General features: G+C 45.8%; 1 protein-coding gene across 1 annotated transcript; it reads left to right on the top strand.

Annotated features, from left to right (window-relative positions):
- The first annotated feature begins 8,960 nt into the window (after nucleotides 1-8,960).
- LOC123099595 (uncharacterized) lies at nucleotides 8,961-12,259 on the top strand. The gene is made up of 2 exons (XM_044521726.1): nucleotides 8,961-9,428; nucleotides 11,192-12,259. Exons 1-2 carry the CDS (start codon nucleotides 9,163-9,165, stop codon nucleotides 12,066-12,068), a joined length of 1,143 nt encoding a protein of 380 aa, XP_044377661.1. The 5' UTR covers nucleotides 8,961-9,162; the 3' UTR covers nucleotides 12,069-12,259.
- The last annotated feature ends 6,340 nt before the right edge of the window (nucleotides 12,260-18,599 follow it).

Raw genomic sequence — 18,599 nt, 5'->3', positions numbered from 1 at the left:
TATCTCTCTCGTGTTCTTGATTTGGCAAGATCTTGATGTATCGCGAGCTTTGCTATTATAGTTGGATCTATTGATGTTTCTCCCCCTCTACTCCCTTGTAATGAATTGAGTTTTCCCTTTGAAGTTATCTTATCGGATTGAGTCTGTAAGGATTTGAGAACACTTGATGTATGTCTTGTCGTGCTTATCTGTGGTGACAATGGGATATTCACGTGATCCACTTGATGTATGTTTTGGTGATCAACTTGCGGGTTCCGCCCATGAACCTATGCATAGGGGTTGGCACATGTTTTCGTCTTGACTCTCCGGTAGAAACTTTGGGGCACTCTTTGAAGTACTTTGTGTTAGTTGAATAGATGAATCTGAGATTGTGTGATGCATATCGTATAATCATGCCCACGGATACTTGAGGTGATAATGGAGTATCTAGGTGACATTAGGGTTTGGTTGATTTGTGTCTTAAGGTGTTATTCTAGTATGAACTCTATGATAGATTGAACGGAAAGAATAGCTTCGTGTTATTTTACTACGGACTCTTGAATAGATCGAGCAGAAAGGATAACTTTGAGGTGGTTTCGTACCCTACCATAATCTCTTCGTTTGTTCTCCGCTATTAGTGGCTTTGGAGTGACTCTTTATTGCATGTTTAGGGATAGTTATATGATCCAATTATGTTATTATTGTTGAGAGAACTTGCACTAGTGAAAGTATGAACCCTAGGCCATGTTTCCTACCATTGCAATACCGTTTACGCTCACTTTTATCGCCTGCTACCTTGCTGTTTTTATAATTTCAGATTACAAATACCCATATCTACTATCCATATTGCACTTGTATCACCATCTCTTTGCTGAACTAGTGCACCTATACAATTTACCGTTATATTAGGTGTGTTGGGGACACAAGAGACTCTTTGTTATTTGGTTGCAGGGTTGCTTGAGAGAGACCATCTTCATCCTACGCCTCCCATGGATTGATAAACCTTAGGTTATCCACTTGAGGGAAATTTGCTACTGTCCTACAAACCTCTGCACTTGGAGGCCCAGCAACGTATACAAGAAGAAGGTTGTGTAGTAGACATCAGTAGGCACAAGGTATTCTCGGAACAAATAAGGAGAAATTTAGGGTATCTTGTAATAACAAGATCAACGAGGAATGACTGTATGAACGACAATGTAGGTAGTTACACCTAAGGATTTATCGGTGGTAGGGATCGCAACGGCGAAGGGCACAAGGGTCTCGAGAAACATCAGAGAGTATCTTCAGAATTCTGGTGCACCAAGCAATCATCTGGAGTGAGGGGCTCTCTGGTAGAAAGCATTTACGAGAACCTAGATTTAGAGTTAACAAAATAATTTAACCTGAATAGAAGAGAGATTATAGTCCCAGAGTAAAGGTCGAGGAGTAAAGGATCCTAATACCACCCAATGGCGACGTGGGCCCGTAAGCCACACAGCCATGTTAGTAAAACCGTTTTTCAAAGACTAGAATCAACTTTGGCTAAGGAGTTGGAAAGGGGGATCCTACAGGCAGTCGGCTGTGATACCAACTTGTGACGCCCCCGATTCGATCATACACTAATCATACATGCAAATGAGTACGATCAAGATCAGGGACTCACGGGAAGATATCACAACACAACTCTAAACTCAAATAAAAGAATACAAGCTTTATATTACAAGCCAGGGGCCTCGAGGGCTCGAATACATAGCTCGATACACAAGACTCAGCGGAAGCAACAATATCTGAGTACAGACATAAGTTAAACAAGGATGCCTTAAGTAGGCTAGCACAAAAGCAACATGATCGAAGAGGCAAGGCCTCCTGCCTGGGACCTCCTAAACTACTCCTGGTCGTCGGCGGTCTCCACGTAGTAGTATCCATCTGCGGTGGCATCTGGCTCCAAGGATCCACCATCTGGTTGCATCAACCGGAAAGAAGAAAGACGGGGGAAGAGGGGTAGCAAAGCAACCGTGAGTACTCATCCAAATTACTCGCAAGCATCAAATCTATACTAAGTATGCATTGGTATCAAATGGAAGGGTTGTATCTGTGGACTGAATTGCAGAATGCCAGAATAGAGGGGAATGCCTAGCCTAACAAAGACTAGCATCTTCAAGCAGCTCCAAGCATATTGGAGCATGTAGAAGAGTAAAGAATAGCAGTTTAATTAACAAGCATGTTGTAACAAAAATGCCCAGAGATCCTTCCTCGACTCTCTGCGAGAAAGCAATCTCGGAGCCACATATCCATCACATATCTCAAGTATCCATTTCTAGTTATATAAGATCAGGATATAAGTCTGAACGTCCATTACCGTGGACACGGTATTCAAATATATATCTTCCCTGCAGGGGTGCACCATGTTACCCAACACGCTTGATTACTCTGGCCGGACACACTTTTCTGGGTCAATGCCCAGCCTCGGAAGATCAACACGTCGTAGCCCTACCTAGGCTCAGTAGAGAAGTCCCCGCCGGTCTACATCCTAAGCACTCCGGGGTCTTGGGCCCATCGCCTGCAACACTCTGGGTCGTTGCGAGCAGGGTGGATACCAGCACAGCCTCGGATGGCCAGCACGATCTGACCGTGCCGCACTGCTGAACTGGACGTCTGACAAAGCTTCGGCTGATACTACGACGTCGAGGCCCATAACTAGACCTCTAACATTCCTATTATTACACAAATCATATAATTTATAATATTTAACAACAAAAGTAATATTTGCATGCCATTCATCTTCCCAAAATCTTGTCCTTTGCCCATTCTTACTTTTCTTCGACAGAATAGAAGAACATGTCTTTCACCTTCATCAGCCCAAACCAGAAATGGGAATTAATATGCTTTAGTTTACACTGAGATAATGTGACATCACTCAGATTTTTTTTCTAGCCCTTTTTCATTTACTAATCTGCAAAATTATGTACTAAGAAAGCAAAAATGTATTCACAATAGATATATCGGTTACGTCTATACACCCCAGATCCCTATGTTGACACTCCTTGCAATTTATGATGTGATATTTTCCAATTGTTGTATCTTATTGCCAAAACATTCGACTCGGAATAAATTCATTCTTTTTTCTATACCTTTAGGAATATCATACATGGACATCATATAAAAATGAACACTAGTAGATTAAAACTTGATATTATCACATAAATAAAAATGAAATGAAAATAATGCAAATATTCAATTTATTTATATAAGGGATCAATGGTTACAAATTGTAAATTAAAAAAGCGCCCCTAATACTTAAGCAGTATTAACTAAGGATTTTATTAACCTAGCAATCTCTCTAAATTCTTGTTGTAGAATTTAAACATTATAATTAACATGCGGACCCTCATTTTGTTAAAATAAGCGATTATCGCTTATTTATACTAAACATTTTTACTTATTTATAACTCATTCTTCGCATGTGGTCTTAGTGGTTATAACTTTATTTTCAATCGCCAAAATTAGCCACATAATCCAGATGAATATTAAGAGAAAAGAATTAAATACAATTTTAACATCAATCTTGGAAAATCACCCGCACGAAAAATAAAGCATGCAAGTAAAATGGCATTATTTCTTTTCTTGGGGATATTGTTTTCTTCAAACATTCTGGTTAAATTGATTTTCTCTAGATCAAGGAAAAATAAAAGCAACAAGACTTCAAGTCATTACATATTAGTTTGTATCTGTACCATGAACTGCAAACAAAGTCCTATCTATTATAGTATCCTTAAATATCACGGGAGAGTGCTCGGAAGCTAGAAAAGGGTTCTAGAGAACATGATTTTAGTTAAGTGTAAGTAAATTGACTGGATAGCTATCAGTATACTAGAAAACTCTGAAGTATGTATAATATCTATGATGGGGTTTGTTCTCAAATCTTTTTCACTGCTTGGTTATTCTTATGAATTCTACAACCATCAAGTGTTAAATTTTCATTTGTTATTGATATAGCATTGTTGCATCAAGTACGTCCAATTTCTCGGCGTACCCTTGTACTCTTTTTGCAAACTAATATAAGAGCGTTTTACGAGGGAGTACTTATTACAGGGCCGTGAGTCAAATGGTAGCGAGAGTGATTTATAGGCCTCATAGGCCAAACCTCGGTTCCGGCCCAAAAGCACAAAACTCCCCGAAAGGATTCCTGCGCACAACACTCTTCCTTCCCTGGAAACTTGACACGTAACATGAAGCCGAAGCATGCACGTGCGCAACTACAGGCTCAGCTAATTGCATGATCGATGGATATCCACTTGTAGGTACCCCACTAATTAATCGAGTGGACACTCACGCTAGCAACTAGCAAGCTAAAGATAGATCGACAGCTTAATGCTCCACTGTTTTCCTACCCGATCGGTCGAGCTGCCCACCACCCGAGTGGCAGCATTTGTGTTTCGTTTCTCAACTCAATCAGCATGTGCATCCATTCTCGAGCTAGATTGAGACCTGCAGCTACAGATCCATGTCAGGCTTTCTTATAATTAGTTGATCGATGTGAGGTTGACTGCGTGCTTTACTCAGTGTCAGATAGACTTTCCATCATGAGCCCACTGACCATAATACAAACGTGATCAGTTTATATTGCTTCATTTATGGTACAGGTACAATTGGTTACTACATTATTTGAGTTCAACATAATTTCTTCCGGTGGATCGGCTAGAATTTACAATTAATTAGTGCTTTCATCAGGTGATGGAAAATTATAAATATTATTTTTTCTAGAATACACATAAGCGCATATGAAGGAAGAATCTGAAAAGAAACTGTGTCCAACGTCTTTTGGCCATTACAACGCTAATCTCGAGAACTAGCAGCCACACCCACCACGTGTACTATGATACATGCTTCACCTAGTCCAACCTCGTACCAATAACAAGTAGGCAAACCACTGAGCAATCAAGCCCCGCTGACAGCACAAAACAGCATATCCACACTCACTGTGCCAAGAGGAAGTCGGCAAGTGGAGGGCAGGGCCTAGGTGGACCAAGAGAAGGCATTGTTGAGAGAGCACCGTCGATGGTGTACATTGCGCCCCGGAGGCTCATGCCCAGAGCAAGTCATGCCACCATGACGCCTTGAGCAACAAGACGACGGCTCACAGGAGATAATGCCGTCATGACGCCTCCATCGCCTAGTTCGGAGGACAGACAAAGTTCCCCCTCCCCAGAACGAGGAAGAGAGTCTAATCAGGGCCAAAACAACACCTCTAGGTAGGGGAGGGTGCCCGCGGGCATCGCCGTTGTCAGCCTGAAACATCGCGAAGTAGAGGTTTATCCCAACCCAAGATCACAAAACCCAAAGTCCATCGGAGCTGCTCAAGGAGGCCGACCACCGTAGGAGGAGACGAATCTCATAGCACAGCAGCCGCCACCACCAAGTCAACCAGATATGGAACAGGGCAACCTTAGTTCTGCCCGGATCGAACCCGCACCACCACCATCGTGCCTGGAAGATGCCACCATCAGATCCGAGTGTCGGGGCCCAAATCCAACCACCTTCGCTCACCATGGTCGACTGGGACAAAGCCAAGTACGTCCATCGCCAGCCCACCTCTGCCAAGACCACCTCCAACCAACCCCGGGTCTTGCTGAAGGGTGAAGCACTACCAACCTCCGCCACCAGAGCCACATGTCGATAGGAAGCCCCATCGTCACATCTGACTCACCGACCCAAATCCGGCCCAGACAAGCCATGAGATGAGGCGTTGCTGGCACAAGCGCTCACCCCACCACCATCCACCCTCTTCTAGGAGCAGCAACCACCTGCAAACCTCCAACCGCAGCCCCGGTGAGCCTTGTCTCCGCCCCTGCAGAGGCCAGATCTCGATGGAGGAAAGCCCCAAATCGAGCCGCTGCCTCCACCTGGACCTCCACTGGCACAACTCTTCCCGCCTAAGCCGCCCCGAGCTCACTGATGTGCGCACTACGCCGCCACGTGAGCCTCGGCCAGATTTAGCGTCCCGCTCCACCCCATCTAAAGCGAGAGAAAGAGAAAAGTGGCCCCGCCGACTCCACATGGGCTTTGTCCGGCGACGCCCTCTGACGACATCAGAGGTGGGGGTGGAGGGTTGGGGAAGGCTTGCGAGGGCCGGCTAGGGTTTACTCTTGGGTTGCCCCAAACGGAAATGATTAACTGACTTTGGTATGCGGGTACGCAGGAGCATGTATGTTGCATTCTAGCAAATGAGGTGATTTATGTGTCGATCTATTTGAGTAATATAAGCTCTTGACCCGGGAAAAATGCATCAATCTATAGTCGTGGCCACCTACTCATCCTGGAGTGTCCATGTGCATGCCTGAATCGGGTGACAGTGCCATGCCTTTGGGTGTAGCTATGTAGGTCAGAGGTGGCCCAACAACGATAGGGTGGCCCAAGCCCACAGCTCTACGTCTACCGACAATCCGGAGCACACCACCACGTTGGGGGATAAGACAAAGATTCCTTTTCGTATTACGCTAGGAACCGTTTGTATAGGACATGTACTAACTATCCCTGATTTCTACCAAACGCGAGCACAAGACAACTCTTCGCCCCACTCATGATTTGTAACCCTGTCTTAGTCACCTATATAAGGCACGGGTAATGCTACACTTATGAAGAAGTTTAATGTAATCTTATGTGATTAGTCACATGTCAATCTATGATTGGTATTAGAGGAAGGAGGGGCCCACCACAGTTAGAATCAAGGGGGCGAGAGAATCATTCAAGGAAGGTTACGTAAAACCTTACATAGCTATTCGTAAGTGTAGGATTATCGTAAGGCCCAACCGGGACTCCCCCCAGCCCCCTCCCCAAACAGACACTTTATTCTAGCAAGACATCTAAGGCTTCAACCCCTAGACGATCTACAATCAACCACCTTTTAAATACAAAACCCTAGTTGTCATACGAGGTGAGGTTCGCACTACAGACAAGCAGGAAGTAGGGTCTTACCTCAATCCGAGGGCCTGAACCTAGGTAAATTATCGCCATGTGCACCATCCGAATCTCTCACGCGTTTGCTATCGTCAGATGACATTGTCCAAAATTTACAACGATGACTGGATCAATCGTTCTCCTAGAGCTTCCCTAAATTGCTCGCATCGTGGAAAGGAGGTGGTGATTCCATCAAGGGTACCTTCCCGATCTCATTGAGCCTAACACCATTCATGCACTTCAGCTGTGGGAGCATCCTGACTCCACGGACTACGGTCCCACTTATCCTCCGTGTTGTCTCGCCTCTGCTACTCCAGTGAAGGGATGGTAGTTGTTGCCATCGCTATCATGACAAAAACCGCCCTCCCCTTTCCCTTCGTGGGCGATAGTTGTGACTTCATTAGTGGTGATGTCTCTGTTGGCTCGACAAATACGATGACCAGGGAGGAGGACACATTGGTGGGGAGTCGGCAGGGTTTCCAAAGAAGGTGAAGAGATCAGTGGTTAGAAGAGACTGCGTGGTGGCGGCACTCCGCTGGAGCGGCAAGGAACCGGTCCTGTGAAGTTCCTACGATAGCCTTGACGAACGAGCCAACAACAACGGTGAAAGCCGAAACGTACCAAATAGAAAACCAGTTAGCCAAATAAAACCATCTATCTAGCATTGCCAATTCAGCACGAATAAGTGGGTCCGACCAGTGAGAGCGCCTAAAAAAATTAAGAGTTAAATAGTGACACAAGTTTAATTAAATCAGGATTGTTAAATCTCAGTCGACTAAGCGAAGTCTTGCTCGATGCTATATTCGTGTGATCTTATGTGAAGATCCGTGCAAAGATTTCTTTTAATTTTTTTCTTGCTTCTTTTTTATATGGTGCATCACTTGACAAGTCCCAGTCAACTGACATCTAGCCATATCCTAATTAAACTGACTAAAAATATAAAAAGAAAACTGCTAAATAGAAAATAAAGCATGCACATGCCCGTACGGTTATCCATTGGTAAGATCGTCCAACACATGCTCGCAAAGCACACTACGCATAGTAAATAAAAATAAAAATAACAGGATACGGGAGCTTAGTCCAAGCACTCCACTAATCAAGTGTGCTCACGTACGCTCGCTAGCTGGGTTAATGCTCCACCGACCGAGCCGCCCTACCTTGCCACGATGCGATCACCACCGCGTCCACGTACCAGAGCGTTTTCTTTCTCGAATCAGTGGCCATCATGCATCCTCAAGCTAGATCGAGGTATGAGTCTGACCTGACGTCGATGAGAAGTTGACGTGCACTATACATTGTGTTTCTCCACGTACGTACGTACGTAGAGTCACGCCGTTACCTATCACGGAAGTTGACCTTAACTCTTTCTTTTTTCATATCACGCGTGCAATGATTTCTCGAGCTTTTTTATGTTTTCGTTTATCAGCTGGTTCGATCAATCTTGAATTGAATTGAAGGATGTTTTTTTTTTTCATGATAATACGTGTCTCATTCATATTATATAAAGATTAAAGTACAAGTCATCTAAGAACCGATATGACAAAACTGAAAAGAACCGAACATCAAATTGAGTGCCATGCTATTCCCTCCGTTCGAAAATACTTGTCCTAAAAATGGATAAATGGATGTATCTATAACTAAAATTAAGTTTAGATATATCCATTTTTAAGACAAGTATTTTCAGACGAAGGGAGTGGTAGATAGTAGTGTAGGATGGTTGCATTTGAGTTTGAACTTGATTTCCTCCGTAACGGAAACAGCTGGCCTAGTACGTACGAGGCCATCGAGTTCGGCCACGTTATGAATGCCACACGCACACAAGCTTGGAGCCGGTTGAGCCGAAAAAAGAGGAACCAGTGCTACCATTTTGTTTGTAATTGTGGTTGGGCTAAGTTCAGGTAACACGTGGTTGGTTTAACGACGCCGTTCAGGCAGCCATGAGTGTACTACCTACCCAATGTTCCGGTGCACCGCATCATAATCTACTACAGTGGATCGGCCGCCAGAGCGCACGGCCACATACCACCCCCCGGCGCGACGGTAGCTGTGCGTCCGGCCGGTCATGGCGGCGCACCCCCGCTTATAATCAACCAGCCTTTTCGTGCTACCGTGCATGTCTCCACCCACGCCACGCCCACCCAGGTGCTCTGCTCTACACGTCGGCCGAACCCAGCCCAACTTCCATTTCTTCTTCCCCCGGCCAGAAAACGCGTACCCTGCGGAACTCTGGTGCACCTCGCGTGGACGATGGGGGAGGTGGGCGGCGGCGACGGGGCGGCGATGAGGAGGGCGGTGAGGCGGCTGAGCCTGGGCGCGGCGACGGAGGGCGAGTGGGCGGAGGCGGCCGGGGAGGTCGGGAGGCTGGCGCGGTCGGACGAGCGCACCAAGCGCGCGCTCCCGGAGCTCGGCGTCGTGCCGCCGCTCGTGTCCATGCTCGCGGACGCCGGGGCAGGCGCCGGTGCGCGGCTGGCCGCCGCGCGGGCGCTGCTCGAGCTCGCCAGAGGAACCCACAGGTCAGTCACTAACTGCATCCCAGCTCACCGCCGCCGCCGCGAACTCTCGCCGTGTCGTCTGTCATGTCGTGTCCAGTATGCTACGATCGATCCCCGCCCCATGATCTTCCCCGTGCAAATCGTGCGGTGAATTAGCAAGAAATCAACCGGTCGAGCAGTGTGCCATAGCCGTCCTTGCATGCTCCGCGACACGAACGCAGTGTATTCACATGCGATCTTCTTTTTTACCTTCCAGTATAATTCCACGGAAAGCACTAACCCAGCCTTGAGCCCTTGACAATGACACAGTTTTTTTTCTTTCCTTTCTAAAAAAAAATGTCACAGTTATTTCACATGCTCAGCAGTCAGTGTCGCCATGCACAATAGTCGTCGGCCACAAGAATTCCTGAACGTGCACAGCATTTTCCTTGCATATTAGGCGAGGAGCCCGCGCTAACATTTGGCTCTTCTTCTTGTACACTAGCGTTGGATTAGTTGCAGAGAATCATATGTTGACTTTGAGAGGAAATGTCAACACCCTATCCCGACTTCGCATACAATAATTCATTTTGCAGTTTTGGTAGAACTCATCTAGATGAGATATAATTTGGTCTTATTCATCTTTTATAGCCATTGGATGTGATGCTATAAGATGCGTGTGTGCTGACGTGGGATGTATCTGTTTTTGTTTTTAAAGTGAATGAGACCAAATTATATCTCATATAGATGAGTTCTAGGCACTCCCTTTATTTTTTAGAGTAGTTCGTTGGATGATTAGGCAGGCCAGACGCAGGTACAATGTTTGGCAGCAGGGTCGCTGCAATTTGACTTGTGACTCTACATACCAAACTGTGCCATCCAATACTATTTCTATTCATTTCCTTTTCTCGTCTCTCCTTCAATGGAAATCATACCTAACTATAGTAACCATGTGCTCCGTTTGGATAAGATATTGTCAAGCAGAGGCCAGAGGAAGTGGATGTTATGATGATGGAGACCTGCATGGGTTTTGCACCTACATCATCCACGCCCCCCACAAACACAAACATCGTGCTTGAGTTGAGTGGTGAGACTGAAGTGCACGATACGACAGTGATCGACAAGGGTTTTCACTTTCAGCGTGATGGCGATCAAATTCACTGAATTTTGATAATTTTAGGCATATTTATCTTTCGTTCAAAATATTACAGCCATTTCAGTTGTGCACACGAATTCAAATTAATTTCAAAAATTCAGAATGAAATCGCTTAAACTAAATCTTTCTGAAACCGAAATTCAAAACCATGGCGCCAAGTCGCCTCCCTAACGAACCACAGCTGTGCACGGACACCATAAGTGTCTATGCACGCAGAACCCATCTACTCCCTCCGGTCCTAAATATATCAGTTTAGAAACAGAGAGCGTACCAAGTACTTCCTCCGTCCTTAAAACATTTTTTAACACTATACTAGAGTCAAAAAAACGTCTTACATTATGGTACAGAGGGAGTAGTAATTTGCTTGCTCCAACTAGAGTTTGGTGCATAATCCCATTCCCACATTTCTCAATCAGTTCTTCTTCCTCGTATTTTTTTTCCATCAACTTTTCTTAAAAAACAAATCTAACCACACCATAAGAGATCTTGTGCTCAACAGATGCTAGAACTATTAATCTCTTTTTCAGTATTACTCCCTCTGTCTCATAATATAAGAGTGTTTTTTTTTACAGTAGATGTACTTTTGATGTGTGATTGTCGTGTGGTTGATCCTCTGAAGAAGCATGTTACTGTCATCTTTTGGTTTCAGAAACAAGGTGCACATAGTGAAGGCCGGCCTGCTCAAGAAGCTCCCACGACTCATGGACCTGTCGGGAAGCCACGACCTCGCCCTGCTCCTCCTCTCCGTCTCCTCGCTGGCCAACACCGACTTCCCGCTCTCCACGGCCGACCTCCTCCCGTTCCTCGTCGCGACGCTCACCCCCACCGACGTCCCGGCCGACACGAGGCTGGCGTGCCTGGCCGCGCTCCGCAACCTCTCCGCCAAGCTCGAGCACGTCCGGGCCGTGGTCACCAGCGGCGCCGTGCGCGCGCTCCTGGCGCCCTCCCTGCTGGAGCGTACCGAGGCGGTAGCGGAGGCGGCGCTCGGCGTCCTGGCGGACGTGGCGGCGGCGAGCGCGGCGGGGAGGCGGGAGATGGCGGAGGACGAGGAGGCGCCGAGGGCGCTGGTGGAGGCCATGGCGCGGCACGAGAGCGCGGGGTGCCAGGAGGACGCGACGTACCTGGTCATGGCGCTCGCGCACGGCGGCGGCGGCGGCGGCCGGGCGCTGCTGCGGCGGATGCGCCCGCTCGGGGCCGTGCAGGCGCTCCTCGAGGTGTCGCTGCTCGGGAGCCCCCTCGCGCGCAGCAGGGCGGCCAAGATCCTGCAGTGGTTCAAGGACGACGGGCAGGACCGGATCAGGGCGCACTCCGGCCCGCGCATGGAGGCCGCAGCGCCGCCGGCGTGCCATGGCAACGACGGCGGTGCCGACGGGACGAGGGCTTGCCGGAGCGCCGTGGACAGGATAGTGAAGCAGAGCCTGGACATGAACATGAGGTCCATCATGCGGCGAGCCACGGCGTCCGTCGACATGACCAACGCTAAGCAGCTGGTGGCCAGCTCCAGCTCCAAGAGCTTGCCTTGCTGAACAATGTGCAAAGTGCTCAGTTCTCCTTGTATGTTTCTTTCTAGTTTGTCAAAATTTGCCACTGATTTTCATGTTAGCGTGTAAATTCAGATAGCTACTCCCTCCGTTCCTAGATACAAGTTTTTTTAGAGTTTTTTATATGCATTACATACGAATGTCTCTACTCTTACAAAAAACAGAGTTGATGATGATGTACTTGTCGTCCTGCAATATAGGCTGTCCGATCTATATCTGACGGACAGGAAACAAATTATGGCAATTTTACAACAAAAATACCCGCACTCATCTCCACGTTTGCAGATAAGGTCTTCCCTCGTTCATCCTTATCTCCCACAACCTCATTATTGATCAACTAAAAAAGGAAGCCTCTGGAACAATCTGTCATGGTGGCCATTGCCGGCATCGTCCATCCCCATGTCTCCGCTCACTTCGACCACCAACCACCACCACGCCCCACTCCTCCTCACCTTATCTCTCCTCTTTCTCGTCTCCCCCACACATGACTCATTATGTGTCGCTGATGCAGATTCTCTCGGACACTGACCTCCGCAAAGCACGTCGACGGCACCGTCCGTGTACCAACCCCTCAGTTGCCTCGCCACCCAGCACCACCACCTCACCCTCCTAATCGCTATCACCTCCGCCCTCCCCTGTTTCCTTCGGCGCCGACCTCTGCAAGTACGCGGCAGGCTACAACCTGATCATCCTCGGTGGCAGCGCCGCCACCTACCACCACTTCGCTTGTAATCTTGGAACTATATGTGCAAAGTAGTTCTAGTCTTTCACCTTATGAATTCTTCTAGCAATAGATAAATAGTCAGGAGGCGCATGGAGTCCAACAAAGATTATGTTCAGGCACAGATTAACTTTGAATCTGTATGGATACCCAAAAATGTAATGTGTGCCAAGAGAAAATCTGTTAGTTGTGCAATTCAGTATTGTTGTGCAGTTCTAACAAGAAGTTAAAACTGTATCTAAATTATGTTTTTACATGGTATTGTTGTGGTTTGGATGCAAATTGGGAAAATTCCTTTTTTTTCAAAAATATATATATTTTGTGCAATTTAGTGAGTACAATGAAGCAAGGAGCGCATTCAGAAAACTTGTCTCCAGCACATCCACCAGTAGAAGATTTCTACCTGGAAGTGCTAAGGGCATGTGAAAGAACATGCGGTGCCTCCATGTTTGGTTTTGCTAATAGATGACAATCTCTATGGACTAATGGTTGCCTTGAGTTATATTTGAAGGTTTTGTCCATAGGCTTTTCTTGAAGTCCATGTGTTGGTTTCAAGGAGTTTATGAGTTGACCAAGGTGCTATTAAGGAATTATCCAAAGATTGGTAATGTGAGTGTTGAGCTTATTGCAAGCATGTTTTGAAGAAGAAGATTGTGTGATCATTCATGTTTACCTTCAAGACATCACCCAAATGAAGAGAGTTGGAAAGATTCAAGGTTGATCAAGACTAAGTCAAGAGTGAATCAAGTTGATAATCAAGTTGATCAACTCACAAAGCGTAGAAGATGTACCGAGAGGGATCAAGTGATCCCATGGTATGGTAAGCATTGCCAATTACACTTTGTGTACTAACCCATGGTCTTTGTGAGAGTTCATTGTGGGGTTAGGATGCGGTGTGCAAGTTCAAGTGATGCATCATGAAGAGATCAAGTGCTTGAAGCTTGCCGCCCATTTGGTGACAATGGACTTGCGAAGATGAGCCGAAGAGTGGCTCACCCATAGTGTACTATGGGGGAGCAATCATCTAGTCTTCATCGAGCCAACGCAATCAAGAAAGTTGGTCCAACTTGAGGGAGTCAAGATCGTCATCATCTAGCTCAAGTGGACCATGTGCAAGGCAAAGGTTTTCCCTTGATAGGTTTTCTATTTTACCGGTCTCATGGTGGTAGTTGGGAGACCGGGTTATAGGATCGTTTGTCGTACTATCAAGGGCGGCTCTCAAGTTGGTAGCTTGATCGTATCGTTAGTAGAGAGCTCAAACCATTGCATCCTTGCATCTTGTTTCTTGGTTCTTGTTTGGTTCTCTTTGTGAGTCTTAGAGCTTATGGTCATCTTGATGACAAGCTTGAGTTCATCAAAAACGGACTTCGCATGCGTCTTCTATGATGTTTTCAGTGTTGGAGGTTTTACTGGTCTTATCCGAGGAAGGGTTCTCACCATTTTCTTATGGGCCTTTTCTAATTTGCTTCTTATTGATATTTCTTTCAAGATTGTGTTACCCTTGTCTCTAGCTTTCCAACAAACTTGGTTTCATCAAATTCGGAGTCCGTTTGCAAAAGTTGTGGCAGTTTTGGTGTTCTGAAAAGGCTGCAGCGGTACTACCGCGAATTGGAGAGGATGTAATTTTTTACTAACTCTACAGAGCGGTGCTACCGCGGCTCCTACAACGGTAGTACCGCTCTGGACCAAAAACTCGTCCCAAGTCCTGTGGTGGTAGGTCCGGATGTAATTTTTTAGTACCGCTCGCAAGCAGTAGTACCGCTACCCTTAGCAATAGTACCGCTACCCCTAGCGGTAGTACCGCGAGGTCAAGCGGTACTACCGCTCCGACGGTTCTTCTGGCCTTTTTGCCTCCTCGATGTTGTGTTTCGAAGGGGTACTACCGCCCTAGCGGTAGTACCGCTCCTTGGAGCGGTAGTACCGCTCTGTGCGGGCTGTGAGCATAACGGTTGGATTTTTTCCCACCTATAAAAGGGGGTCTTCTTCCCCATTGAACCTTATCCCTTGAGCTCGTGTTCTTCCCCCATTGTTGACCTTCTTCGATCTTGCTAACTCTCAATCCCTCCATGGATTCTTGCTAGTTTTTGAGGGAAAAGAGAGAGGAGATCTAGATCCACATGTCCATCAATCACTTTCTCCTCTATGTGAGGGGAACCCCTTGGATCTAGATCTTGGAGTTCTTGGTGTTCTCCTTCTTGTTCTTCCTCTCACCTTCCTCCCTAGCATTAGTTGCTTCGGTGGGATTTGAGAGAGATGGACTTGGGCACTCCGTGTGCCCTTGCCATTGCATTTGGTGCATCGGTTTGAGTTCTCCACGTGATACGTGGAAGTTACAAGTTGAGAAGCTTATTACTCTTGGGTGCTTGGTACCCTTGAGCTTGTTACTCTTGGGTGTTTGGACACCCTAGAGCTTGTTCCTCTTGGGTGCCTTGGTCCCCTAGACGGTTGGTGTTGTTCGGAGTTCAATCATTGTGGTGTAAAGCTCCGGGCAACGTTGGGTCGCCAATTAGGTTGTGGAGATCGCCCCGAGCAATTTGACGGGTACCGGTGACCTCTCCCAAGGGTTGCCAAAGTGTACGGATTCGGTGACCGCCCCCAAGGGTCGCCATTTGTACGGGTTCGGTGACCGCCCTCAAGGGTCCCTTAATGGAATCACGGCATCTTGCATTGTGCAAGGGAGTGAGGAGATTACGGTGGCCCTAGTGGCTTCTTGGGGAGCATTGTGCCTCCACACCGCTCCAAACGGAGATTAGCATCCGCAAGGGTGTGAACTTCAGGATACATCGTCGTCTCTGCGTGCCTCAGTTAACTCTTTCCCAAGCCCTTTACTTATGCACTTTACTTTGTGATAGCCATATTGTTCTTTGTCATATATCTTGCTATCACATAGTTGCTTATCTTGCTTAGCATAAGTTGTTGGTGCACATAGGTGAGCCTAGTTGTTTTAGGTTTTGTGCTTGACAAATTAATCGCTAGGTTTATTCCGCATTTGTTCAAGCCTTAACCGTAATTATTTTAAAGCGCATATTCACCCCCCCCTCTAGGCGACATCTTCGATCTTTCAATTGGTATCAGAGCCTCGTCTCTCTTTGTTAGGCTTAACCACCTAGAGAGTAAAGATGTCGACTAGGCAATTAGGATTCTCTGACACTCTTAGTTTTGATGGCACAAATTTTGATGTTTGGGTAATTCGCATGCTTAACCTCTTTAGGGTCATGGACCCAAATTTAGAGCGAATTGTAGATATGGGGTTTTCTCCTCCAAAGGATCTCCAAAGATTATCTTTAGAGGATGAGAAAAACTCTTATCTCAATGCTCAAGCTTCTAATGTCCTTTTTTATGCTTTGAGCAATGTAGTTATATTTCAACTCATGCTGTTTTGGGATGCTCATGAGTTATGGAGAAAGCTTCAAGATAAATATGGTGTGTCCAAGATTTGTGGGGATGATTGTTCTCCCTCCTCCTCCGACCGTGTTGCCTTCTCAACTTCTTCTACTTCACCTACATGTGGATTGCCACAAGGTAATGCTAGGGTGAGTAGTGGTGGTCATTGCAATGATGATAGTGTGCTTGTTATTGGTGATTCTTCATCACTATCTTATTGCAATGGTCCTTCTTTGGACTTTAACACTTCAACCACCTTACATGTTTCACATGCTCGTGTTGGTAGTCCTTGCATATCATGTAGAAATTTCTTGCTCAAATCTCATGATGATATGCTTGCTATGTCTTGTTGCCATGATAAAAATGTATCTATTTCCTCGAGTTGTTGTGCTAACAATGTAGAGGAAACTCAACACTAAATGGAACAAGATGTGGTCTTGAATGGTGCTTCAAGGGATCCTACATCATCATCTATTGCATTTTGCCTTATGGCCAAGGCCTCAAAGGTATCTCCCACTTTGAATCCCAATATATCTTGTGATGATATTGATGACGGCAAGAATGATGATGATGTTGATTATGATGAAGGGAATGATAATGTTGCCTCCTTAAAAATTAAGGGGGAAATGGTTTTTAAAGCTCTTCGTAAAAATAAAATTGCTCGTTCCAACTTCATGGAAATTATGTCCATTGCCATTGAGGGCAAGAAATATATTGAGGAGTTGGAATCTCATCTCGAGGAGCATGAGGTCACCATTGAGAAAATGGAAGGTCATGAGCGTGATTACGCTAATGAGATTGCGGACCTCTCTCAAGCTCTTGAACTTGAACAAACCACCAAGGAATCTCTTGAGGAGACTTTTTCTCTAGAATTATCTAGAGTAAGGGAATCTCGTGATAGAGCTCTTGAGGTGGCCAATGATTTTGAAACTAAAAATGAGGAGCTTGAAGTTGCGCATGCTAAACTCCTTGAGGACTTTGAGCACCTCGAAAATGGCTCAAGGGTCATTAAGAGTGAGCTCATCAAACTCATCGAGTCTCATGCTCAACGTAAAGCTTCATATTCAAAAGAGCTTGCCAAGTTGGCTTCTCCTCTTGTTGCTAATGATGATGCTTGTGCTACTAACTCTATCTCTTGTGAAGCATCCGTATTGAAGGAGAATGTTGAGCTACGGGCTCAACTTGAGTTGCTATCTAGCAAATATGGGAAATTGGAAGAAAGTCATGAAAAGCTCTCAAACTCTCATGATGATCTTCTAGTATCCCATAATGTGCTAAAGATAGCTCATGAGGCCATGCTTGCTAAGGTAACATCTAGTGAGCCTCATGTGGATACTAGCACTACATCTAGTCAAAGTGCTATATTGCCATGTGCTAGTCCTTGTAATTCATCTACTCACAATGTTGGTACATCTTGTGATGAATTGCTTTCCTTGCCTTGTTGCTCAAACGATGAAGCTTATACTTTCTCTAGTACTTCTGTTGAGACTAACCATGTAGAGGAAATCAAAGAGCTCGAGGCCCAAGTCACTTCTTTGAAGAAAGACTTGGAAAAGTGTCATGAAGGGAAGGCCACACTCAACAATATCTTGAGTGTGCAAAAATCCCCCAATGACAAAGGTGGACTTGGATTCAACTCCAATAAGAAGAAGAAGTCCAAGAGCAACAATAAGAAGGGCCAAAAACAAGTCAAGAATTCAGCCAAGATCATTTGCTTCAAGTGCAAAATTGAAGGGCATCATGTTAGATCTTGCCCTTTGAAGAAGACGGCCATTAGTGACAAGCAACAAGGGAAGCGGCCACAAGTTCACTCTCATTCTCAATCTCAAGTTGAGAAATCAAGTGAGAAGAAAGTAAGAGTGAGAAGAAAGTAAAGAGTAGACGTTGCTATCTATGTCGTGAAAAAGGTCACGTCGCTTCTTCATGCACAAATGGTACCTCATCCAACCCAATTATCATTGATGATGTCTATTATCTTGGGAAGGATAAGGTTGGCAATGTGTTTGCCAAGTTTGTTGGTACTCAAAGTGGTTTGAAGCAAAGAACCATTTGGGTAGCCAAGCCTATTGTGACTAACCTCTTAGGACCCAACTTAGTTGGGGACCAACTAGCTCAAACTTGATCAATAGGTGTTGTTGGAGGGCATTGGGACACTTAGCTACATTATGAAGAATTAAGGGGACTTCATCACTCTTATTGCCTCAAGCCAAGTCAATTGAATCATCAAGCTTATATCTTATATCCAATGTGCCTCCTTGCGGTAACTTGTACTTAAATTGTTTACATTGAAAGTTGCTTGCCCACTTGCATGTTTTGGTTTTGTTCCTTGCATGTGTTTGTATATGTTGTGCTTCCAACTAGATTATCTTGAGCAATCAAGTATGTGTGTGTTGGTTTGCACATCATGTATG

The sequence above is a fragment of the Triticum aestivum genome, chromosome 1B, assembly GCF_018294505.1.
Source record: "Triticum aestivum cultivar Chinese Spring chromosome 1B, IWGSC CS RefSeq v2.1, whole genome shotgun sequence".
NCBI classification, from domain to species: domain Eukaryota; kingdom Viridiplantae; phylum Streptophyta; class Magnoliopsida; order Poales; family Poaceae; genus Triticum; species Triticum aestivum.
The sequence above is the reverse complement of the archived record's forward strand: the minus strand, read 5'-3'. Positions and strand labels throughout refer to the sequence as shown.